This window comes from Dendropsophus ebraccatus, chromosome 9, assembly GCF_027789765.1.
Source record: "Dendropsophus ebraccatus isolate aDenEbr1 chromosome 9, aDenEbr1.pat, whole genome shotgun sequence".
NCBI classification, from domain to species: Eukaryota; Metazoa; Chordata; class Amphibia; order Anura; family Hylidae; genus Dendropsophus; species Dendropsophus ebraccatus.
Window position 1 is genome coordinate 77,829,378 of NC_091462.1, and position 26,163 is coordinate 77,855,540.

General features: G+C 44.2%; 2 protein-coding genes across 4 annotated transcripts in view; one reads left to right on the plus strand and one right to left on the minus strand.

Moving 5' to 3' along the window:
* The first annotated feature begins 2 nt into the window (after positions 1 to 2).
* Positions 3 to 16,143, plus strand: PMM2 (phosphomannomutase 2). Of its 2 annotated transcripts, XR_011364565.1 has the most exons (9): positions 3 to 160; positions 810 to 921; positions 1,069 to 1,145; positions 3,441 to 3,532; positions 5,370 to 5,469; positions 8,555 to 8,630; positions 10,663 to 10,778; positions 11,824 to 13,255; positions 13,921 to 16,143. XR_011364565.1 is itself a non-coding variant. In XM_069983663.1 (8 exons), exons 1-8 carry the CDS (start codon positions 95 to 97, stop codon positions 11,926 to 11,928), a joined length of 744 nt encoding a protein of 247 aa, XP_069839764.1. In that variant the 5' UTR covers positions 3 to 94; the 3' UTR covers positions 11,929 to 13,339. The 2 variants fall into 2 exon arrangements, 1 of the variants encoding a protein (XP_069839764.1); XM_069983663.1 differs by lacking the exon at positions 13,921 to 16,143 and having other exon boundaries at positions 11,824 to 13,339.
* Positions 16,144 to 17,077: 934 nt separating this feature from the next.
* Positions 17,078 to 26,163, minus strand: part of CARHSP1 (calcium regulated heat stable protein 1) — a 29,691-nt gene continuing 20,605 nt past the window's right edge. For both annotated transcript variants that reach the window (XM_069985404.1, XM_069985406.1), the window contains exons 2-4: positions 24,926 to 25,126; positions 22,378 to 22,500; positions 17,078 to 17,711 (exon numbers count right to left, since the gene is read on the minus strand). In XM_069985404.1, coding sequence (XP_069841505.1) covers positions 17,549 to 17,711; positions 22,378 to 22,500; positions 24,926 to 25,113 — 474 coding nt within the window. In that variant the 5' untranslated portion in view covers positions 25,114 to 25,126 and the 3' untranslated portion in view covers positions 17,078 to 17,548. The remainder of the gene's footprint in view (positions 17,712 to 22,377; positions 22,501 to 24,925; positions 25,127 to 26,163) is intronic.

The following is a 26,163-nucleotide window of genomic DNA, read 5'->3' on the forward strand; positions in this document are numbered from 1 at the left end:
ACGTGATCAGGAAGTTGTGATGTGGCCGGACGACGGAAGCCGAGAGTGGACTCTTCATTCATAAGGAAACAGGTGGTCGCTTCTGAGTGCTGCTATGGCTGGACGAGGAGATGTGCTCTGCCTGTTTGATGTGGACGGCACACTGACAGCTGCCAGGCAGGTAACCAGAGCAGGTGGTGGTACTACAACTCTCATCATTCTGGGACAGTCATTGTACGGCAGGACATGCTGGGAAGTGTTTTACATGCTGTAGGTGATGGTTTATTGCACTCTTATATTGTTAATACTGAACAGTGACTCCTGTCTATAGTCTATTTCCATACACTTCGTTTATACCCTGATAACTCTGTGCTGTATGAACATGCCCTAAGAGTGATTATAAACTGCAGGTGACTAGACTGCTATAAGAGAAAACCTGCTGGGTAACTAAACTACCACATATATGGAGGAAATGAGTGTAAATTGGGGCCTACCAGGAGACTAAACAGCAGGACTCCTTATTAGAGATCAGAGACCTGGCACAGCTGTTCAGTGTACCATACTAGAGCAGGGACTCTTCTCTTTGACAGGTATCCCTGTTCCTGTACATACTTTGCCTCAACAATCACAGGGCCATCAGGGCACTTCCTAATCTATGTATATTCCCACATATGTGGTTGAGCGTCTGTTGCTTCCCTGTTCCCTGTGGTTATAGTCACTTTTACCAGAATGTGTTTCCTGATGTACGTCCATATTTCTACCATGCTTCTATACAGGGGGTAGGCACTAGAAGTGAATGGTATTTAACCAATTTCTGTTTTATATTTCAGAAAGTCACTAGTGACATGGCAGAATTTTTGCAGATTTTGAGAAAAAAGGTCAAGGTTGGAGTTGTCGGAGGTTCAGATTTTGAGAAAATTAAAGAACAGCTGGGAGATGATGGTAATATGCACAGGGGACTGAATTCTATCCCTATATCTGTATAACTATATATATATATATATATATATATATATATATATATATATACACACAGGTTTTTCCCTTTGTGCATAGTAATTTACTCTGAAATCCATATTTTAATTTCAGTGGTTGAAAAGTTTGACTATGTGTTTGCTGAAAACGGCCTGGTGGCATACAAGGATGGAAAGTTTCAGTGCAAACAGGTCAGTGTTCCAGCTGGGTTTATGATGTAATAAACTGAACCAAAGTGTCAGGTCCTGAAAATAACCTGTAAACCAGTCAAACCTGTACAATAGACAGTGCAGGCTATTGTACTGATCTTTAGTGTTTAGTAAACAGTAGATAACATTTTGCACTGCTTTCCTGTAGCTTTGACGAGATTCACCTTCTGGCTCTTTTATTCTCTGTAAATATTAAAGCCTGAAGCCGGCCTTATACTTGTAACAGTTGTTATCTAAACACTCATTCAGCTGACAGTATACATGTGCTCGAGTGTTCTCACATTGTAAATAAGTACGGGGAACTGCCAGACACCTCCAAAGGCTCATCTCGTTTAAAGGGTTGAAATAACCCTTTAAACAAGATGAGCCTTTGGAGGTGTCTGGCAGTTCCCCGTACTTATTTACAATGTGAGAACACTCGAGCACATGTATACTGTCAGCTGAATGAGTGTTTAGATAACTGTTACAAGTATAAGGCCGGCTTCAGACTTTAATATTTACAGAGAATAAAAGAGCCAAAGCCAAAAGAGCTAAAAAAAAAAAAAAAGGAAATTCTCCCAAACCTAGCTAGTCTTACTCACCAAGTCCCCTTGAGTATTTGGAGCCCTCTAGTGTCTCTCTAGCTGATGCCCTTCCTGAGTTACAGGTTTTTGTAAAAGCCGATGTATATCCAAGATGGCGCTGGCCAGGAAACTACATTTTACATTGGGCAGTTTAGCAGAACTGATGTGCACCCTATATGCTGTTGCGGCATATCTGCACCCTCCATAGCACACAGATCATAAGCCGGCTCCCTCCCTGTCCCCATTAACTTCCACCACACCCCAGCAATAAGATGCCAGGTGCTGGCTCCCTCCTGTGCTGTGGCCGCATCCTACCACCCGCCTGCCCGATTCTCAGATGACAAGTCCTCTCCCTCCCTGCTGCCATCTGAGTGCTGGGGGTGTGTGACCACAGCTAGCGAGGGCGCCGGCCTGTCATCTGAGTGCAGGGGAGGGGGATGTCATCCCATTGAGAAGAGGACAAGTGAATTCTGACTCTGTAGGTGGGGGCCAGGAGGAAGTAGTGTGTCGGAGTGTATTCCATTTGGCTCATTTTGTGCATGGAGAGGGGGTGAGTTGGCAGAAACAGCTCCAAAACGGCTCAGAACAAGTAATTACTTTCTCTGAGTAATATATTGAGCTATAGGTGGGGTATTTGACACTGCAAAAAAATTGGGGAGGAATACCCCTTTAGTCTGGGTTCACACTATGTATATTTCAGTCAGTATTGTGGTCCTCATATTGCAACCAAAATCAGGAGTGGATTAAAAACACCAGAAAGGCTATGTTCACACAATGGTGAAATTGAGTGGATGGCCGCCATATAACAGTAAATAACTCCCATTATTTCAATATAACAGCCGTTGTTCTAAAATAACAGCAAATATTTGCCATTAAATGGCGGCCATCCACTCAATTTCAACATTGTGTGAACAGAGCCTTTCTGTGTTTTTAATCCACTCCTGGTTTTGGTTGCAATACTGACTGAAATATACTGACTGAAATACACATATACTGACTGAAATATACGTAGTGTGAATGCAGCCTTAAGAAAGAATGTTTGGCAATGTTGAAATACAACATGGCCAATTCTTTTTGTGTACCCCTTCCCAACATATGCCAAACAAATGTCAGCCAAACATCTCCTGCACATTAGATGGTTGTCCAAACCAACTGAAATCGGTAGATTTAGCCGACCTTTGTCTAATGTCTACTTTTATAGCTTCAGCTTCTTTTTACAGATTAGGGGAATGGAGAAAAGCAGTGTTGGCATCTGCCGAAAATGTTTTACTCTACTGACACTAGGGATGCTTGCATTACTATTACAAGGGTCAAATCCAAATCTGCTCTGTGACTTGTCCCAGAACTCGTCTCCTGCAGTAAGATGGAAAAGGCAGCAAGCCAAGCAATGAAGCGCATAACCGCGCTCTTCTACCTCCTCATTTAAAGATTTTTGGGGCTCTGACCGTGACCAGTCAAAACTTTTGACACGTCTCACCTACAACATGTCAAACTTTTTTTCTAATTATAGGGATGATTTAATGTGCCTTATCCCCTGACTGTTGCATGGTTTTAGGACTTGCTAGGAGTTGTAGTTTCACTACATTTTGGAGACATTGCAGTCCAGTTAGTACGTTCAGCTGTATTTCTCAGTCTATTGCTGTCAACATGAATAGTATTGTATTGGATAACCTTCTGTATATAATGTGGCTGCTGTATGCTTTCTTTGGTCCAGAGCATCCATGCCCACTTGGGAGAGGACCTGTTACAAGACATTATCAACTACTGCCTGGCTTATATTGCCAAACTGAAATTACCAAAGAAAAGGTTTGTAGAACTAAACATTTGGTATGTTTAACCCTAGTAGAATGGAATTACCCTTCCACATGTATAGGAATTACAGCAATAGTAATGCTCAGCTGCCTAACTGTGACGCTACCTGTGTCCTGTTAGTAAGCAGTTGTAAGGAAAGTGCTGTGATTATGGGGTTACCCACTAGCAGGAGGAGTTTCCTGGCGCACCATAGACACAGCAGAAGAGTTTGTATAGGAAAAGGTTCTTTATTGCTTCATAGGCACATGTTTCAAGGTTCGTAGACCTCTTTATCAATCCAGAAGAAGTGACGTACATAGTAACCTAACAAAGTGTCAATAGAAGGAGAGATTTCACCGTAAGCAGTAGTATGTTCCACCTTAGATATGAAAGACAGATTAAATGAGCGATTGCATTGATTCCATGAGTGTGCCAAGTCCTGCAGAATGGAAGCTGCCCCTCAGCTCTGGCTAATAGACAGCTGTCCCACATTATGGGATAGGATATCGGGAAGATGGCATAGGTCATTTAAACTTAAAGGAGAAGTCCGGCGAAAAAATTTTTCCCCCACTTCCTCCCTACATAAAAAGTTATATAAGTTCCTAATGTACACTCATGTCAGATTATGGTCCCTTACCAGACTTTCCCCTGGGTCTCCAGCTGCAGGAAGTGGCTTACTTCCTCATTCTGTGCTGACGTCACGACGAGTGCAGGGTCCCTGCTGCACCTTGGGTCGTGATGTAGGGCTTGCCACGTCACTGTACAGGCGTCCTCTGAGCTCCTGGCACGCCTCCCAGCCTCATGCATATTCATAGAGATGCCTCCTTCCTGTACAGAGACACTGACTACAACCCGTTCTGTACAGCAATCAGAACGGGATGAGGTGGGGGCTGCTGAGGGGGAGAAAGTACGGCAGACTAGAGCAGCCACACTGAGAACACCTCAGTGTGTGCTGTAATCAGATCGGGAGGAGGTGGGGGCTGTGGGAGAGAGCATGAGACTGAAGCAGGCAGACTGGGAGCTCCGTATGAGCTGTGATACGGACAGAGAAGGTGGGGAGGAGAGAGCATGAGACTGGAGCAGGCAGACTGGGAGCTCCGTATGAGCTGTGATCAGGACGGGAGGAGGTGGGGGCTGCAGGGGGGGAGGAGAGGGCATGAGATGCTGGAGCAGGCAGGCTAAGAGCTCAGTGTGTCTGCTCTTACCAGAACGCTGATAAGGTGGAGGCTGCAGGAGGAAAGAACATGACAGGCTGTGCAGGCTCACTGAGAGCTCCATGTGTGCTGTGATCAGGACGGGAGGAGGTGGGGGCTGCAGGGGGGACAAAGCATGACAGGCTGTGCAGGTTCACTGAGAAGACAGTGTGAGCAGTGACCAGAAGGGGAGGAGAGGGGGGATGTGTATACTATGTGGTGATTTGTTAGTGTAATTTACCATTTTGCAAAGCTGCACATTAGGTGTGCAGACACTAGCAGTGATGGCACAGAGGATGCAGGTGGCAGGAATACAGGCTAAGCACTGGGAGGGTGGTAACATTCAGGGGGTGGGACAAACAGCAAGGTTTGACTGAGTGGGCTGGACAAGGAGGAGAGGGGCGTATACAGTGGGCGTGACAGAGTAACAGAGCTTAGACAGGAAGTGAGGAGACACCAGCTTATAGTCAGAACGGGCGATGTGGGGGTCCGAGAGTGGCGATTCTGGGCTTAAACTGTTACTATACAAAAGGTGTACATGATCTATTGTTTTTTTGGTGATTGTTTTTTTTTTTAACAGACCCCGGAATTCTCCTTTAAATACTATGCTGATATTCCTAGTATATAAGCTTACCATCTACCCATTCTGTAATTTTCAGGGGAACATTTGTTGAATTTCGAAATGGAATGCTGAATGTCTCACCTATTGGAAGGAACTGCACCCAGGAGGAGCGCGTTGAGTTCTATGAATTAGACAAGGTAGGTGAGACATTAAAGGGGTGTTCCGCACAAACATAACTTTTCATATGTTGCTGCCTATGACAAGACTAACAATTCCTTCCATACTTGTTATTATTTATTCAGTCTCCTTCTCCCAGTTCTGACCTGCTTCTTTCTGCTGAAAACACAAAAATCTGTGAGTGAGCTTTCTCTCTGTCTCTTCCTCCTCCTCCTCCCCCCTTCCTTCTGAGACAATTTTTACAAACAAATCCCTGACAGGCTTTATCTACAATACTGCAGCTTCTTTGTAATGCTGGGAGGGTTAATCACAGTGAGTTGACTAGCAGCTTGACCTCAGAATAACCCTCCCAGCATTTCAAAGAAGCTACAATGTTGCAGATAAAGCCAGGGATTTTTTTACATCAGCTGTCTCAGAAGGGAGGGGGAGACAGAGACAGAGGCTTACACAGCAGAAAACAGCAGCTGAGAACTGGGATGTGTCTCTCTATGCCCGACTGTGCACAGCCTGTGACAGCGCATTGAGGCATGTACATTTTTATCTCATAATTTGATTCAGGATTTCTGAATAAAAAGCAGAGTAACTCCTGACAGGACCCCACAGGAGACAATAAGGGTCCTATTTACCTCGCTTGTGGTTGTCAGCCTTCTTTGTACATTGATACAGGTAAAGCTGTCAGTCACTACGTGTGGGGAGGTAAGCGCTACACTCAACTGTCTCTTCTAGGAGTCCTGTTGGGAGTTAGGCCACGTTCACATATTGTATTTTGAGTGATTTACAAGCAAAATAATCCTCAGGTTTTCAAGCTTTTATTGCGTGTGGACATTTTAGTTTTAGGGTAAAATCCCACATACAGATCTGCTTCTGCAACTGGCTTTAAATACAGTGGTACCTTGGTTTAGGAACAACTTGGTTTGAGAACGTTTTGCAAGAAGAGCCCACAGTTTTTCAAAATTGTGACTTTAAGGTTTGAGTGCATTGCTTTGATTTAAAGGACAACTCCGGCGAAAATTTTTTTTGGCTTATTTAACACACATTACAAAGTTATATAACTTTGTAATGTGGATAAATACCCGGTCTGGCCCCCTTCCCCCACTTTCCGACTCCCGACCCCCACCCCGGGAGTTAAAGAATGTATACATTACCTATTACGGTCGTCACGGTCCTCTTCTCCCGGGCGGCATCTGGTGACGGGTGACATCAGAGCTGGGGGGCGGTCCGGGTCTTCTTCCTCTTTGGCGTCTTCATTGAGAGTGAATGGGAGAGAAAAGGCTGCTGGTGCACATGCGCACCAGCAGCCTTTTCATTGGCTGGAGCGCATCACATGGCTTCCAGCTTGCTCAGCCCTGATTGGTTGAGCTTGCTGGAAGCCATGTGATGCGCTCCAGCCAATGAAAAGGCTGCCGGTGCGCAAGCGCACTGGCAGCCTTTTCTCTCTCGTGGACCCGGAAGCAAGAGACATCGCTGGACGGCAGACGCAGGTGACTGTGAGGCGGACGGCAATCGAATGGAGTGGCATTCGTCACCGGAGGGATGGTGAGTATGGTGTCTGTGTGTGTCTGTGTTTTTTTTTTTTTTTTTTTTTTTTTGGGGGGGGGGGGGGGGGGCCCGCCGGAGTTGTCCTTTTAAGAGCTTTCTGTACTGGGTGGGAGTGGAAGAGGGGCATGGTCTGCATAGCGTTGTCTACAGCACTGTACTCCGAACCAGAAACTCTCCCTCACCTTTCAAATCATAGCAGATCCACCTCAGGCTGGGGATTACATCAGGGGACAGGACTGTGGAGGTAATCTCTTCATAGCTGTAACCCCTTTCTCCCTGGACAGAGAGTGCTGCATGTATGTGCCCACATCTGTCCTGCTCATTCCTTCATGCCACCTGCAGTCTCTGTCAGTCCTTGTGCTTCCCATCCTCTCTCTTCCTGCTATAATGTGCCCTCACTTACACTCAGCCATTCACACTGCTGTATATAAAGTTTCTGTCACTGCCCTAATGCACAGCTCTGTCATTCTCACTTCCTGATTGGTTCATGCTGAACATACGCCCCTTCCCCATTGCTGTCATGTGACCACACAGACCTCTGACAGCAGCCTTGCTTCTCTATTCTACCCTGTTGTACTACACTACTGCTTTATGGGAATCAGAAGACACAGGAAGGGTGAGTCCAAATGGGGCAGTCATAACCAACTACAGTAGGGGCTGGCTTAGTTTAAAGACTATTGTGGAGGGCTGGCTTCTACATAAGAGACTTGGGGAGGGCTGGCTTCTACATAAGAGACTTGGGGAGGGCTGGCTTCTACATAAGAGACTTGGGGAGGGCTGGCTACTATATAAGAGACTATTTTAGGGAATGGCTTCTACAAAAGAGACAATCGGGGAGGGCTGGCTACTACTGTATATAAGACAATTGGAGAGGACTGTCTACTATATAAAACTTTTGGAGAGGGCTGGGTAGTATATAAGAGACTATTCTAGGGACTGGCTTCTATACTGTATAAGACACTTTTGGGGAGGGCTGGCTACTATATTGGGCACTATTAGGTTAGCTGGCTACCATGTGGGGCTCTAACAGTAGGCCTGGCTAGTATATGGTGCACAATTATGGGATTCCCTACTGCTTGAGTGATATAATGGGTAACTACCATGTGGGGACAATTTACTTTAGGATAGGCAGTGCCAGGAACGCTGCAGGAACTCTTCATCAAATAATAAGGTTGGCCCGCGACTGTCTAATTTTTAAATTTTGGCCCACTGTATATTTCAGTTTGACACCCCTGCTATAGAAGATGCTGACTTCCAGCTTGATCAATGCACGTCATGTAGAAGACAGAGGTGCAATCACGTGATACCACAACTGGATCGGAACATTGCAGCGCTGGGAGATGGCAATCTGCCTGGGTGTGAGAGTGCACCTACTGCACTTACTCCCCGACAGCAACTGATAACAGAATTTTGTTTAGCAAAATAAAGCCATTTCTTTTTAGTAAAGACCTAGACAGACAGTGCTTTTATACCATTATAAGTATATAAATAAAATGCATTTATAAGGATCTAGAGCCTTAAAATCATATGATATTGGTCTGATGAATTGGTCTATTTCTTTCCTAGAAAGAACATTTTCGGGACAAGTTTGTCGCAGATTTGCGGAAGGAGTTTGACGGAAAGGGCCTCACATTTTCAATAGGTAATGTATTGAAGCACTTTCTGTCAGGCTCTGCAGTGAAATAATTGAGAAGATTTAAAGAGTTAAGGCCCTATTCCACGGAACGATTATCGTTCGTTTTCGGACGATATCGACCGCTACGGACGATAATCGTTCCGTGGAATAGAGTGCAACGATCAGCCGACATCGTTCATGTCGGCTGATCGTTGCAGTCGCTTTTTTTTCAACATGTTGAAAAACAAGCGACTGATATAGCAGCGATCTGCTGCCGTCGCTCCGTTGAATAGGAGCGTCGGCAGCAGATGCTGCTATATCCTATGGGCTGCCCGGACGATCAGCGATCCCCCGGGCAGCCCCCCCGCAGCTCCCCGCCGCCCCTCCCGCACTCACCCGCTCGCTGCAGCCGCGTTGAATAGCGGCGGCAGCGAGCGGCGAACGAGGAGCAAACGAGCGCTAATAGCGCTCGTTTGCTCCTCTAAAACGACCCGTGGAATAGGGCCATGATTCTGGTATTCTAATACTTTAACAAACTGATAGATTGTTGGTGCTGGTAGGGAAAAAAATACCCACCTGGGCCTCTGCAGCTTCCTTTTCAGCTCTTTTTCTGTCTCCCACTGCTCCATTCTTGTCCTGGTGTCTGAGATGGGACAAAACAGGAGCCATTAAGTGGCTGAGCAGGTAGCAGGTCCCGCACCAGCTTCTTCTCTTAAAAGCAAGCAGATAAAAAGAGAAGCAGGAGACAGAAAGAAGCTGCAATGGGAGCTGTGGGGACACAGGTATAAAAAATAATTTTAGAACATTGGAATGCCCCTTTAATGCCCCCTCCTTATAAGGTGTGAACATGGGCCTTAACTGAAAATTATTCTACATATAAATTTTGCCAACCCTAAACAGGCAAAAACAGTATAAATCAATAGCACAAGTGATTGTAATCTCAATCTTATCAGAGAAAAATGCCCACTCCACAAACTCATTATTGACTTTACGTTATTTACAGCTTTAGGGCCCTATTACACAGGCAGATTTGGGCAGATATTGGTCAGTGTTATAAAAACAATGAACAGACAAGAATCATCGGATGCTCACGCATCACTACAGACAATAGGAGGTGCCTGCTATGGAGGTACCTCCTATGTGTGCAGTATTTGGGAAATAAGATAAGATAATCCTTTAATAGTCCCACCATGGGGAAATTCAGTGTGTTACAGCAGCATAGATATTACACATACAAAAAGGTAAGGTAAAGGCATTACGATTAAAGAAGACAAAGAGAAGAAAAAGGGTAAAAAAGATACAATAAAAACATTGGACTATTTTAGTTCTTTTTGTGAAGTGATCTCTGCATAGGTTGGTGTTGGTTGTACAGCCTTACCGATGCAGGAAGGAAGGACTTCCGATATCGCTCCTTCTCGGACTTTGGGTGAATTAAAGGAGACCTGTCACCCCCCGTGTCCGGATGACAGGCTCCCGATCCCCAGCTAGATCCTCTTATACTGACCTCATCCCGCCGAGTCCCGCTCCTGGAGCCGGTCCCAGGACGGAGATATCCTGGTCAGAAGCCGGCGCGCGCGCTGTGGAGATAGGACCCGCGTCCATAGAGAATGAATGGAGCCGTGCACGCGCTGCAGAGATGAGTCCGGCTCCATTCATTTTCTATGGACGCGGACCTATCTCCACGGCGCACCGGCTTCTGACCAGGATATCTCCGTCCCGGGACCGGCTCCGGGAGCGGGACTGGCAGGATGAGGTCAGGATAAGAGGACCTAGCTGGGGGTCAGGAGCTCTTTAAACAGTTACTGATAGTACTGCCCAGTGCTATCACAGTCTCGTGCATATGATGGGAGTCATTCTCCAGTATGGAGCTGACCACTTCGCTATGGGTATAATAAGATGCTCCACCCTCTAGCTCAGACACCTAAAATTTGAGAAAAAGCCTGCCAAGGGTAAATCTGATGGAAATATACAAGTTTTACAATTGATAAATATGGTGCCACACCAAAGCATAGACTAAAAACCTGAAACCACCCTAATAAAAATCCTTTTCTATCCATAGGTGGTCAGATCAGCTTTGATGTGTTTCCCAATGGCTGGGACAAGACGTTCTGCCTAAGCATTCTTGAAAAGGAGACATTCTCCCAAATCTACTTCTTTGGAGATAAGACAATGCCGGTAAGTATTCAGTAGGGGCTCTAAATTGTGTAATGTGATGCATGACGTAACATGGGATGCAGGGATGGAAGGCTCTTACTAGCTGTGGACATACTGTACATTGTATACATGTATAATAATAATTCCACAGCTGCAGAATATGTTGGCGCTGTATACGGGCTAATAGTATTAGTGTGTACACAATTTTCAGAAAGCAAGTTCTTCAAGTAAATGTGTAGCAGGGAGGGAAAAGTGGCCAGTAGGTGGCGACAGGATCACACTGTCTGCATTGTCTCAATAGATGTATGAAACAATTCCATTTTTCCAGCTTTTCCTTCATCTAAACATGTGACTGCTGGAAAACATTGTTCCCTAGCTCATTTTAGTATAGTATTTAACAGCTCTTTTATTCTAATAGGGTAAATTCGCATTCACAGATTTTTATTTAGAGAAATTTGTGTTACTGATAACCAGTTCTATTATTCTGAATGGGATGTGTTTTGTGAGGGGCACATGGGTTTCTGCAAGCTTCAGATAATTGCAGACATCTCTGCAATAAACCTGATGTGTGTGAATTCAGCCATAAAATATATATGTATTTTTTTTTTTTTTTTTTTTTTTTTTACTGGTTCATGGAGGGGTAGCCCTTAGCAATGAAGGGGGGTGTAATATGGTTTCCACCCAGTGCTGCCTCATACTAGTCCAGTAAGAGAGAGGCATACTGTTGTTCCTTCACAGTCCTTTTACATGGCCCGACAAGAGCGACACTAGTTTGCAAGCACCTTTAGTGAACCCTTTTTGTACAATTCTTTTCCTTTGCTCGGTACCCTGTTGTCCTTACATGTGGCCATTGTATCCACAAAATACTGATTACTAAATCATCCACTCATTTCCTTCTCTACAGCCTCTTGCCCCTAATTTTACATCATTGTCAAAGTAAAATAAATTGAATTATAATTGTTTATGGGGCCAACATGTAATACTAGTCACAAACATACAAGGAAGCATGAATCAATGAAGTGACATGTGGTGGCTCCTAACTCGTATTCTCTGGCTTTGTTCTCAGGGTGGTAATGACTATGAAATCTACACAGACCCAAGAACGATTGGTCATTCTGTGACATCACCTGAAGACACACGGAGAATTTGCACAGAGTTATTCTTGCAGTAATCATTTCAGTGAATGGATTGCAGCAAAGGGTCATAATACTGGCATATACTGTATTGGGAGGTTTGATGAGAAGTTGCTCTCTAGAGGTTTATTATGAAGGTGATGGATTCAATATTCTCTAGTTAATATGAAACATCTATGTATTATAGTGATTGATAATATTGGGTACTGTAACTTTTTGAGCCATTTGTCTAAAAGTTATTAGAAGCTGGATCGTGTTTTCTATCTTTCTATCCATATTGCCTTAATTGCCAGTGACCTGTGTGTGTGATGGTATCCTACACACCATGCAAACAAGGTACCAACACATCTCCCGCATTACATCAGATATCACTGCTAGGATAGAAGTCTATCTCCTATTAATTTATGGATTGGGTCTGGTACAGGAACACATGCCAACATCTTCTAAATCTGTTATTTCATTTCCCTTCGGTTTGCTCACTACTGTATAAGTCACATATTTGTGACCCTGTGTCTTCTTTCCTAACACAAATGAATAACACTCTTACACCGAGGTAGTAAAGCCACATAATCCACAGGGACTCAGAGCTGTGGAGGTTATGGTCCTCCTATTTTAGTCTTTTCAACTGAAGTGAATGTAGTGGTGCTTGGGTACTGCAGCACAGCCTCTAATCTACAGAGCCGAGGCATCTAGCCCCCATACATTGTTCACTTCCAATGTCATGACTTGCCCAAAGAGGTGGTTGGCATCCCGCCAATCAACTTTTGTTGGTCTATCCTGCGGATAGGCCCGCTATAATTTTTCCCCAGAAACAATCATTTCAAACTTTTAATGAAAAAGTGAAGGTAAGGTATATATTTGTTTTCTCTAATAAGATATATTAAAACCTCCCCCTAAATGCATCATTTATTCATTTCACTTCTACAATTGCTTTTGGGGTTGCTCTTAAGGGCCTTTTGCACGGACTGATTATCGTACTGAAAAAAGTTAAATAATTTAAATTTAAGCGATAGTCCTCTGGTGTAAATGTGGCAATGATCAAACAGCAAATGAACATTTGTTCATATGACGTTGATTGCATCTTTTGCCCTAACCTTAAAATCATTGTTACTCATTTGTATGTCTTTCCATATAAACCCTCATCGTTTACAGTATATAGATATGAATGCAATTACGAGCTTTCATGGTATATATAACAATGCAATTAAGAGCATATTTATAGTGTATTAACTTTTCTTACTGATTTATCTTTGTCTATACGCCTATCATTTGAAAGGCCCTCGTGTTGTAGCAGCTTCAAAGCCAAAACTAGGTGTAGCTCATCAGATGTCACTCACACTGTTGGTGTGGAAAGGATACAATAAGGCTGGGTTCACACTATGCATATTTGAGGCTGTATTTGGTCCTCATAGCAACCAAAACCAGGAGTGGATTGAAAACACAGAAAGGCTCTGTCCACACAATGTTGAAATTGAGTGGATGGCCGCCATATAACGGTAAATAACTTCCATTATTTCAATACAACAGCCGTTGTTTTAAAATAACAGCACATGTTTGCCATTAAATGACGGCCATCCACTCAATTACAACATTATGTGAACATAGCCTTTCTGTGTTTTCAATCCACTCCTTGTTTTGGTTGCTATACAGCCTCAAATATACGTAGTGTGAACATAGCCTATTAGGCTGGGTTCACACTATGTATATTTGAGGCTGTATTTGGTCCTCATGTCAGGTCCTCATAGCAACCAAAACCAGGAGTGGATTGAAAACACAGAAAGGATCTGTTCACACAATGTTGAAATTGAGTGGATGGCCGCCATATAACAGTAAATAACGGCCATTATTTCAATACCACAGCCGTTGTTTTAAAATAACAGCAAATATTTGCCATTAAATGATGGCCATCCACTCAATTACAACATTATGTGAACAGAGCCTTTCTGTGTTTTCAATCCACTCCTGGTTTTGGTTGCTATACAGCCTCACAAATACAGCCTCAAATATACATAGTGTGAACCCAGCCTCAGGCTGCATTTACATGTTCTGTGAATTACGAACGGTGAATGCCGGTCCGGGACGGTTTCCCCGCATGGCATAATGTAACAATATCATGCTGGGAGTGGGGAAACAGTTTGAATCTCCCCAGCACTGTAGTGACAGAGTCAAGGAGATTAAAACTGTCTCCCCGCTCTTGGCATGATATTGTTACATCTTGCCATGCGGGGAAACGATCCAGTACAGGCATTCACCTTTCAGGTAACATGTGAATGCAGCATAATTCTCAGATGTCAAACTGCAGCACTCCAGTTGTTGCCAAATTACAATTACCATCATTACTTGACACCAAAAGCTTTGGCTGTCCTGATATAATGGGGATTGTAGTTTTGCAGCAGCTGAAGGGACACAAATTTACCATCCCTGGTCTATATCATTAGGATCCACACTTTGCTTTGGGTACAGAACTGCTGCAAAAACTAAGACGGTCATGTACAGAGCAGCCTGAAAGAGGCAACGATAAAGATGAAGCTAAGAGGAGGCAGGACAAGAAGCAACTGGAAAGACACTGCAGCTGCTTCTAGTAAGGGCTAATTCCCACGTTCTGTGAAAGTGGAGTCTTTCCCTGTGCGGCATGATCCATCAATATCATGCTGGGAGCAGGGAAAGTGAATATTCACAGCAGTGCAATAAAGCAGCCACACAGCTGTGTCATTACTGTGCCGCTCCCGGCATATTTGAAAGACTCCACTACAGGGCTTCCCTGTCCATGCCATCCGTGTTTCACGGAATGTTGGAATAAGCCCTTAATGCTTTACCACCTCAGGGTATGTGCACACTGAGGAAGTGAAGAGGAAAGTTTTCTGCTTAAAATTCCTCACCTATTCAGCTCAGGCAGAATATTAGCGTAATTTTAGCCCCCATTGACTTCTATAGGATTCCTCTAGCAGAATCCGCCCCAAGGCCTTGTTCAGACTGAGCAAGAACGTTGGAATTCCGCTGCGGAAAGCCGTGCTCAGTGTGCTGCTTTGAGTGAATGAGGGCGTGCGCTCCTCCACTGCCGCTGTTCTCCACTCAAAGAAGTGACATGTCATTTCTTTGAGCTGAGAGCGGCGGCTGTGGAGTGCACGCCGTTTCATTCACTCACAGTGAGACACTGAGCAAGGCGGGATTCCAATGTTCTTGCTCAGTGTGAACAGGGCCAAAGAATTGACATGTTAATTCTTTAGGCAGAAAGCAGATCAATGATAGAAAATTCTGCACTGTGAACAACAGAATGGAAATCCCATTGAACACAATGGGACATTGCTCTGTTCATATTTTACGGGAGGAATTTCAAGCTGAAATAAGAGCGAATTCCTCAGTGTGCACATATCCTCACTCTAGAACTGGATCCCCACAGCTATACTAGTAATTTTTCTATAATTTCCTTCATGTTGCTGATATTGGGGTTAGTATAGTGAGGAAGAGGAGCAGAAACTTTTCTGTGTGTGCTTTTATATGGGTGACATCATAGCAGCTAGTCTGAACCTAGTCCTAAACTGAGTTGAGAGAAAATGGAGGTGGAACCTGGAGAAAGGAGAACAGGTGAATATACCAAATGCAAGCTTGTTGTTGATTAGAAATATGTTATTGCCTATATACACTCGCACACAATTCTGAACAGCAACCCTGACTGGACAGGTACTCTATAAAGAAACCCTTCATCACTTTCAGCATGTCTGAACCACCAGACATGGGGGGGTTGGGGTCCCTGTGTGCCGCGATTGCTAAATAGCTCCCTATTTGAATATAATGTGAAATTGCTTTGAGCTGGTTTTGGCAGGGAGAAGCTACTGCGGACCACCCTGATAACTTGTGGTTCTGGCAAATTGAAAGTGATGACAGGTTCCTTTAAACGGGAAAACGCTGCATTGGAGCCATGTGGGTGCAGAAGCTCCAAGAAACCATTCTAAAAACATATCCCTAGAACTGCCCCTAACCATATATACTTCTTTAGGAAGTGTTAGCTTTATACCGGGCACTGTACACTGATGCAGTATATAAATGATAGAACAATATTATTTCAGCCAAGCTTGTTGACATTTTTTTATGTACATTAATAGGAGGTAGGTTTGGATGAGTATAAGGTCACTCAACATTCAGCTGTAGAATGTACTGGAATCTATAAAATATAAAGTGCTCAGAGATGGATGTTGTAAAACATTTTCAAGAAATATGTCACATAGTGTGAATAATAAATGATTATATTATTATTGTCTGTATATTTCTATAAACATTTTGAAGTGGTTCTGTTTTGGAATATAATGGATATATAGTGGTGTAATATTCCTATACATTACCATTTTATGAGTAATATCTTACAAGGCTATTTATGTATGAAAGCATCCACAAGGTCTTCAGCTAAGTAAGCAGTATATGCTAGATAGTGACAAACTATCATATGTACATATGCTGTTACATATGAAAATACATGCAACTGTGTGCTGACATTTTTCTTAAAGCGACACTATCACCAGGTTCGGGCCAGTTAACCTGCTGATGTGAGCCAGCAGCTATTTACCTTGGGACTGCAGTGCCGCTGTTCATACTGGGGTCCGGAACTGGGCAGATTTTGGATGATTGCTGATATGCTAATTAGCAGGTTCTGAGCATTTAAAGGAGAAGTCCGATATACAAATCCCCAATATAAACTTATAACGGGAAATGCTTATAAAAGTACTTTTTTCTCTGTACGTACTACTGCATCAAGGCTTCACTTCCTGGATAAAATGGTGATGTCACGACCCGACTCCCAGAGCTGTGCAGGCTGTGGCTGCTGGAAAGGATCATGGCAGAGGGGGCACTGAGCACCCCCCTGCCATCATCCTCTTCAGCACCCACAGCCCTGGGAGTCGGGTCGTGACATCATCATTTTATCCAGGAAGTAAAGCCTTGATGCAGTAGTAAGTGCAGGGAAAAAAAGTGTATATTGGTAATTTGTATAACTTTTGGGGGGCAATATAATACCTTAATAAAAATTTTCGCTGGACTTCTCTTTTAATGCGTTCCCCGTCCACCTGCTATGCATATTCATATTATATATATTATATAGATATACACTTTTAAATATAACATGGACAGTCAAAGCTGTTTCCTATTGGAGAAAAACCTCTGATTTGGTTATGTAGACACAATGAGCTGGACACATTTTAATTTCAACTTTATTACATAAAATGCAATTATTTATTGAAGACAAAACATTTTGTAAAATAGTCAGGTATTACTAAGTTACTCAAAGTCGGCATCAGTATAGCACACTTTATTTTTTTTGTGCATAAACAGGAACATGTGGGTGGGGGGACAGATCCGAGCTACACCAGTGTGGCGTTCAGCTTTATCCTCTTCTTAAATGCCTCTGTATACACCTGTATACTGTTACTACCATCCGAAGGGAACATGAATGGTAATGTGCTGGTCACAGCAGCAGAAGGACACAATTTACAACCCTGAATAACAAACTATGGAAAATAAGGCAGCGTACTGAAAAAACGTTAAATCTAGAATCCAGTGCAATCGTGGTGGGAATGTATATAGGTGATTGCTATAGGTGGTAATAAAGAATGTATGTTATCAAACAATGGTACAAAAAAAACAAAACACAACACTAGTTACATGGATCTAAGAAGTGATGATATGTCCAGACCACGTCTCATGTTTTGATCCCGGAGCTAAATGGGTAATCACGACTTCCACGGCCTGTTTTTTCTCATGTTTTGGAGGTATGGTGCAAATTTTGTAAGTGACTTCATCACCCTCTACGGGGACATATTCTCCTTCAATACTGTTAACAGGAAAACAAATTCTTAATAAAAACATCCTTAAAATACAGCAGTATGAAAGCCAGACAACACTTCACCTTAGCTATATTGAATTGAATAGGATTGATTCACAATACCACCCACAACCTGTGGACAAGTGTGGCAGTGTTTTTAGAAGAAAGTAACTGTTTTTTCAGTCCTGGTCAGCGCCGTAGAGGCGTTTCCCACAATGATATATGTCTGTTCACAACCCACTGATCATTAGAATGTGGTTCCAAACCTGTTTCTGTTCGCAGAAAAGGAGTCTCAATAAAGTGTTGTATGTCCGTGCACACTGTAAGTCCACTTAATGGGTCTGACGGGGACAGCCAAATGTTGAGCTCCCTTAAAAGGGAACCAATCAGCCCAATGTATGTGCCGCGGGCTGCACAGGGGCTTTATATAGTGACACAGGGAACCATATCAGCAGGGGCTGGCTGGCAAATTTTAGCCTGGGAGGCAAGCACACAGCACTGGCCCATGAGTAGCCTCCTCGCGGCCCATCCTTCAAGGACCACTCTAGGCCCTCACTTATTACGCTCCCCACATCAGTGCAGGGAAGGTAGATGCCACCCACTCCAATACTTTCTCCAGTAGCACTGTTCTCACACTTCGGATAACACATTCAGCCCTTCCAGTCATTTGTAAACAGGGAATTCCTACTGCTCGCTGTGACGGGGTCGGGGATCTCTTTACTGTTTAAGTATATGGGACGGCTCAGCGCTGACACGGAACCATCACATAGACTTACATTGACAAGGTGACTTCTGGCCCCTTCACACAGAGCAGTAGGAATTCCCTGTCACAAATGACCAGAAGGGAAGGAGATGTTACCCCAATGGTTGGAACATCGCCGCTGGCAGAAGTACAGGCCCGGGGTGCCATCTACCGTCCCTGCACTGATGTGGGGTGGGTAATAATAGGTAAGGGCTGGAGTGCTCCTTAAAGGGAACCAATTAGCACAATTGTGGTGATATGGTTTTCAGCTGCACAGTATAGATATACTATGCAGCTCCCCGAGGCTACCAGCCACTGAGTATAAGATGGTGGGAAAGCTGGGTGACCTCCATCTTACTGAGTATAAAATGGTGGGAAAGCTGGGTGACCATATTATACTGAGTGAAAGATATTGGGGAAGCTGGGTGACCTCCATTTTACTGACTACAAGATGCTGGGAAAGCTGGGTGACCTCCAACATACTGACTACTATATAATATGCTCCAAAATACCCTACAAAATGTGTATATTGTTCTGTATGAGTGCGTATTGTTCTGTATGGGTGTATATTGTTCTGTATGGTTCTGTATGGGTGTGTATTGTTCTGTATGGGTGTATATTGTACTGTATGGTTCTGTATGGGTGTATATTGTTCTGTATGGTTCTGTATGGGTGTGTATTGTTCTGTATGGGTGTATATTGTTCTGTATGGTTCTGTATGGGTGTATATTGTTCTGTATGGTTCTGTATGGGTGTATATTGCACTGTATGGTTCTGTATGGGTGTATATTGTTCTGTATGGTTCTGTATTGTTCTGTATGGGTGTATATTGCACTGTATGGTTCTGTATGGGTGTATATTGTACTGTATGGTTCTGTATGGGTGTATATTGTTCTGTATGGGTATATATTGTTCTGTATGGGTGCATATTGTTCTGTATGAGTACGTATTATTTTGTATGGGTGTATATTGCACTGTATGGTTCTGTATGGGTGTATATTGTTCTGTATGGGTGCGTATTGTTCTGTATGGGTGCATATTGTTCTGTATGGGTGTATAATGTTCTGTATGGGTGTATAATGTTCTGTATGGGTGTGTATTGTTCTGTATGGGTGTATATTGCCCTGTATGGTTCTGTATGGGTGTATATTGCACTGTATGGTTCTGTATGGGTGTATATTGTTCTGTATGGGTGCGTATTGTTCTGTATGGGTGTATATTGCACTGTATGGTTCTGTATGGGTGTATATTGTTCTGTATGGGTATATATTGTTCTGTATGGGTGCATATTGTTCTGTATGAGTACGTATTGTTTTGTATGGGTGTATATTGCACTGTATGGTTCTGTATGGGTGTATATTGTTCTGTATGGGTGTATATTGTTCTGTATGGGTGCATATTGTTCTGTATGGGTGCATATTGTTCTGTATGGGTGTATAATGTTCTGTATGGGTGTATATTGTTCTGTATGGGTGCATATTGTTCTGTATGAGTGCGTATTGTTCTGTATGCGTGTATATTGTTCTGTATGGGTGCATATTGTTTTGTATAAGTGCGTATTGTTCTGTATGGGTGTATATTGTACTGTATGGGTGTATATTGTGCTGTATGGGTGTATATTGTGCTGTATGGGTGTATATTGTACTGTATGGTTCTGTATGGGTGTATATTGTTCTGTATGGGTGTATATTGTTCTGTATAGGTGTATATTGTACTGTATGGTTCTGTATAGGTGTACTGTATATTGTTCTGTATGGTTTTGTATAGGTGTATATTGTTCTGTATTGGTGTATATTGTTCTGTATGGTTCTGTATGGGTGCGTATTGTTCTGTATGGGTGTATATTGTACTGTATGGGTGTATATTGCACTGTATGGTTCTGTATGGTTGTATATTGTTCTGTATTGGTGTATATTGTTCTGTATGGGTGTATATTGTTCTGTATGGTTCTGTTTGAGTGTAAATTGTTCTGTATGGGTGTATATTGTTCTGTATGGGTGTATATTGTTCTGTATGGGTGTATATTGTTCTGTATGGGTGCATATTGTTCTGTATGGGTGCGTATTGTTCTGTATGGGTGCGTATTGTTCTGTATGGGTGCGTATTGTTCTGTATGGGATAATGGAATGAATCCCGGCACTCGCTAGTGTAGATTGCTTCAATGGATGTTTATTACATCAACGCTGCACGCGTATCGACCATACTGGTCTTTATCAACAACATGGGTTCTGTATGGGTGCGTATTGTTCTGTATGGGTGCGTATTGTTCTGTATGGGTGCGTATTGTTCTGTATGACCGTATATTGTTCTCTATGAGTGTGTATCATTCTGTGTGTGGGGGCACAGCAGTCTGAAATGTGTGTGTGTGGGGGGGGGGGGGGGGAGGGGGGGGGGCAAAGCAGCCTGAAAAGGGGGGGGGGGGGGACCGCAGCCTGAAGGTGGGGGGGGACCGCAGCCTGAAGGGGGGGGCACAGCAGCCTAAAAGGGGGGGGAGGGGCACAGCAGCCTGAAAGGGGGGGGGGGGAGGGGCACAGCAGCCTGAAAGGGGGGGGGGGGAGAGGCAAAGCAGCCTGAAGGGGAGAACACAGCAGTCTGGGGGGGAAGGCTCACACAGCAGCCTTAGGAAGTACATATCAACTACAGGTGCAGAGGGGCAATGCAGCTTGTGGAAGAGGGTGCAGTTATAGGGGGTAAAGGGCAGCAGCTACAGGGGGTTGGGGGAACAGATGCTAGTGTGTGTGTTTGCCTCTGTCAGCCCAGCCCAGCAGACAGCCCTCTCCTCTCTGTCCCGACCTCCCTCCTATCTACAACCCGAAGTACCTGCATTTATAGCTGCTGAGCAGAGAGCAGGACAGGAGGAGGATGGTCAGGGAGCAGGAGCCTGGAGCTGGAGGACGCTGTGTAGCTGGAGGTTAGCAGCCAGCCTCCTCCTCCTCTCCACACTGTGTAATACAGGAAGTCCCGGGCCAGGAGGAACATGGGACGGTACACAGGGGGCGGGGCTTAACGGGGGGCGGGGAGCAGCTTCAGCTGCCACTGGCATCACAGACCGGCCCTGCAGCACAGGCAGAGAGGAGAGCGCTGGGGCGGTGAGCAGCCTCAGCGCGGCCCTGTAATGTACTGGGGAAGGCCGGCCCGGGGGGCAGATGCCACCCTGCCCCCCGGCCCAGCCCGCCCCTGCATATCAGCCCAATTGGTGGTGAAACTTATCTGCAGTTCAGCTCTTGTTCAAGTAAATGGAAAACTGAGCTGCAGTAACCAGGACCAGTCACTACACATTGAACAAAGTCAGCTACCTCTGGCCTCATTCACTGTGTAGTGTGGGCGCTGAGCAGACGATTAGCAGGGTATTGAGTGTCAGTGACGGATAAGCTATCCTGTGGCTAACTCATCAGTCCGTTTTGCCCTGAAAACCCCTTTAAGGACTGGGTTGCTTCTGAGCGTACTTTGTTGAGTTGAAAACGACAGATCACACAGTATAATTATTTTCTCTTTTTCGCTTACATAGTAAAAGCGTGAAGATGAATATAAAACCAAATGAATATATTAGGCTAAACACACGCAAATGAAAAGTGAAAAATGGTGATTATCAATGAATCAAGCAAGTGGAGGTTTATGACCTCATAAATAAGTTATGTGGATCCATTGTTAGATAGATATAATGGCTTTCTGCTTCTCAGCCCTACAGGATATAAAGTGGAGCTATCAATCTAGGAAGAGTCAGCAAACCCACAGCTAATAGTGAATGGTAATACAATCACTGGCAGTCATGTGGGACAAGCCGGAAAATGATAGATCCCATGGTGCTTCTAGATGATGAAAAAAAAGAACCATGAGGGCATGAAGTGCAACACTCTATATACCGTATGTTCATGCAGGTGCTCACATGAACCATGTCCCACTTTCCATATGAAATAAGGTCAGTACACTTACTCAGAAATATGTACAAAAATATCCGGCCCTCCATCTTCAGGTGTTAGGAACCCGTGTCCTTTAGAGCGGGAGAAGAATTTACACACGCCTTTGTACACTGGTCCTTCAGAAGCTCGAACAGTTCTGTGGGAAAGAAAAGAACATGAAGAACGGGCAGCAGAACAACATTTTACCTATATAGCTAAAAATATGGCAAACCTCAAACAAGGGGGCGATCAGGCACTGTTATGGCTTTTGTTTATAAGGGAATATGTCACCTCCAAGCAGTGTAGTGACTTGTGGGACATACAGTATTGCATACATCTCCTTTCACTATACAGTAAGCAGTCAGAAAATGTAAGGTACCCTTTACTTTATCTCTGAGATTGGACAAATATTTCTTAATTCTTAAAGGGGTTGTCCGGCGATAAAAAAATTATTCACAGAATAACACACATTACAAAGTTATACAACTTTGTAATGTATGTTATGTCTGTGAATGGCCCCCTTCCCCGTGTCCCACCACCCCCTACCCGTGTACCCGGAAGTGTGGTGCGCTATACATATCTGTCACGTGCCGACCACGGTCTCCGATCCTCAGCAGTGACGTCTTCTTCGGGCGGCCAGCGGATCTTCCCGAGTGCTGGCCGCCCTCTGCAGCGTCATCCGAAGCTCAGCCACGATTGGCTGAGCATAACTGTGCTCAGCCAATCGCGGCTGATGACGTGGCCGGCACTCGGGAAGATCCGCTGGCCGCCCGAAGAAGACGTCACTGCTGAGGATCGGAGACCGTGGTCGGCACGTGACAGGTATGTATAGCGCACCACACTTCCGGGTACACGGGTGGGGGGTGGGGGGACACGGGGAAGGGGGCCATTCACAGACATAACATACATTACAATGTGTGTTATTCTGTGAATAATTTTTTATCGCCGGACAACCCCTTTAAGGGTGAGCAGCCAGCCGCGTCAGATATTCCCTTAGCAAAATTGGGAGTCTGCATCAAGGGGTACATACTGGGTGAATGGAATCTGTCCTGGGCGAGAATATCCCCTGGAGGGTCACTGGGTTCCCATATAAGTGTCAGGCCATTTACATTTTTTACCTTGCTAATCATCCCTTGGCAGTATTGCTAGGAATTACAGGCACAGGCCTTTGGTGGATGTGATACACAGTATATTTTATTGTCCACCAAAAGCATCCTGACCCTGATCCTTACACTTGCTCTACATTTTGGACTGTGCACTTGCTGCCCAATATACCCAGCCCCTGCCAACCAGAGCATAATGTTATGGCTGATCGCTGAAGGCTCTGTTGATTGATCTTGGTGGGGGCCTTGGGAAACCTTTGGCAGGTAAGTGGTTAAGTTATCTGCGCCACCAATACGCAGTAGACAACACAGGCTTCTGGCACCATTCATTGTGTATGGATGCCAATCCTATGGCTAACCCAGCTTAGTTTGGCCCTTTTAGTGGATCTCTCAAGATCAACACCTCAAGGACCAGCCCAAATTTTAAGCACCACTCTTAATGTGTTTTCTCCCTGCTCCATGTTATGTGACCTGGACTGTTAAGGACACATTCACATGTCCGTAAATTTTGCGGAACTTAGGGATGGGGAAGGCCTGTACTGGAGAGTTTCCCCACCTGGCACTATGTATCAATATCATGCCGGGAGTGGGAAAAATGTTTGTCACAGAGCACAAGAAAATCCAGTTTCCCTGCTGCCGGCATCATGTTGATAAATAATGCCTGGCGGGGAAACAAACATCACAGGCCTTCCCTGTCTGTAAGGTCAACAAAATTTCAAACATGTAAATGCAGCCTAAGTCTATGGGGCCATCCAGGTCGGACAGAAACAGGGCAGGGAGAAAAATGCACTGCAGCGTGGACTTCTGCTGGTTTGTTCCCCTGATCACTCAGACCCGCAATGACCAAAACGTTTGACGTGACATGTCAAATGTTTTTTTCTAAAGACCTATTCCTCTCCAGTGAACACTGCACGGGTGCCTTAATGATCCAGTCCATGTGACGGGCTGACACAGCTGATTAATAGGAGGCAATCTGCCTGAAGCATTCCTAATGATGAGGAGGGTGGGGAGGAGGGACAGAGCGGTTGTGCCAGCCTAATGCATACACAATCTAGGCCACGCCAGTTTAATACAGGGCTGCAAGTTTAAAAGTTGTTTTCTAGGACAATAACTGCCGATTGGACCACAGGACAGATCTTGGATTAAAAGCAGCTATCTTATCTGAAGGTACAAGTGGTTTGGGGTGGGCAGATTGTGGGTACAGAGTCACTTTAAGGACAAAGCATTTACTGTTTCACCTCTTCATTCCAGAAGTTATTCTTTAATGTTATAGCCGATCAGTGCATTAACTAGATTACTGGAGATGGTATACCTGGGGACCTTACTGTTTCTTTTCACCCACATTTAATACAACCCATTAGACTGACTAGAGGCTGTATCAAGTTCAATGACCTTTCCATAGCTTAATAACCTGCATGATAGATGCTTATGACCTGAAGAGCTTTCAAAAGATAAAATGAGAATGTTATTGAGACTCACGCAGAAAATGTTCTTGTACGTCTAGTTGGGAGTGGACTGGGGATGAGGTGTCTCATAGGAGATGGAGAGCGATCTCTTACTCGCCGAGGGCCTGGTAAATTAAGGGTCTTAGGCGACTCTGGAGACTGGGGAGATACAGGCGACTCACTGGATGTGCCAGTAGGAGGTGAGGTTGAGTCAGATGACATTTCTACTTCTTATCTGGAACATACAGAACAAAGACAAATGATATGCATGGGCTTCAACACAGTCTTAAAGGTTACAAGTATAAAGGATTCATCCTGTACTATTCATTGCCAGCAGGAGCTAATGAAATAAACATTCTGACTATTACATGCATCATTCATTATGGAGCTGGAGAAAACACAGCCGCTATTCTTCTGCGTTACCTACAATGTGTAATTACCTGCAGCTCAATCTCTTAAATTGCATTTATTCACTACAAAAACTATTTCTTTCCTTACTCATGACTGAAAAGTATGGGCTGAATGCTTCTTGCCAAGTCCTGCCCAAGTATTCTCTAGCATGGCAAGATGATCAACTAGGAACAAAAGTTGCCATGGGGACGCTACAGCTTTATGAGAATTATTAATAGTGATCTTCACATTCATTCAAACAGTAAGAGATCTGTTTTTCTCCTAGTCTTATTAAAAGTGAATATGCCCATATTAGATCTCCTCTCTATTGTGCTAAAGCGGGGATGTTTTTTCCATTTGGATCTACCATATGTTACACTTAAAGGGATACTCCAGAGGAAGAAAATACTTCCAATTTAACTGATTTTAGAAGATTATATAGACTAATTTACTTGTATTCAAAAATCTCCATTCTTCCAGTACTTATCAGCTGCTGTCCTGCAGGAAGTGGTGTATTGTCTCCAGTCTGACACAGTGCACACAGCGTATAACTTTCTGATGCAAGTTAATTTAAAATGGCTGATTCATTAAAGTAGAGGTCCAGCCTCCGTTTTTTTTTTGTTTTTTTGGGGGGGGAGGCTTGTCTATCAGCCAGGACAGTTGACCCCCCCCCCCCCCCCTTAGCTGGAGGGCCGCATGCTGTAGGGGATATAAAGCTCTTGGTAACCAGTCATCACTTCCCCTTCCTTCCCTGCAGCGACGTGGACTTTGCCTCTACCATGAATGCTGGCATAGAGCAAAGTCTCACCCATGCATCAAACCTCCATCTGTCACGTTCTGGCATCTTACTCACAATATGGAAAGATTTTTATAACATCGGAT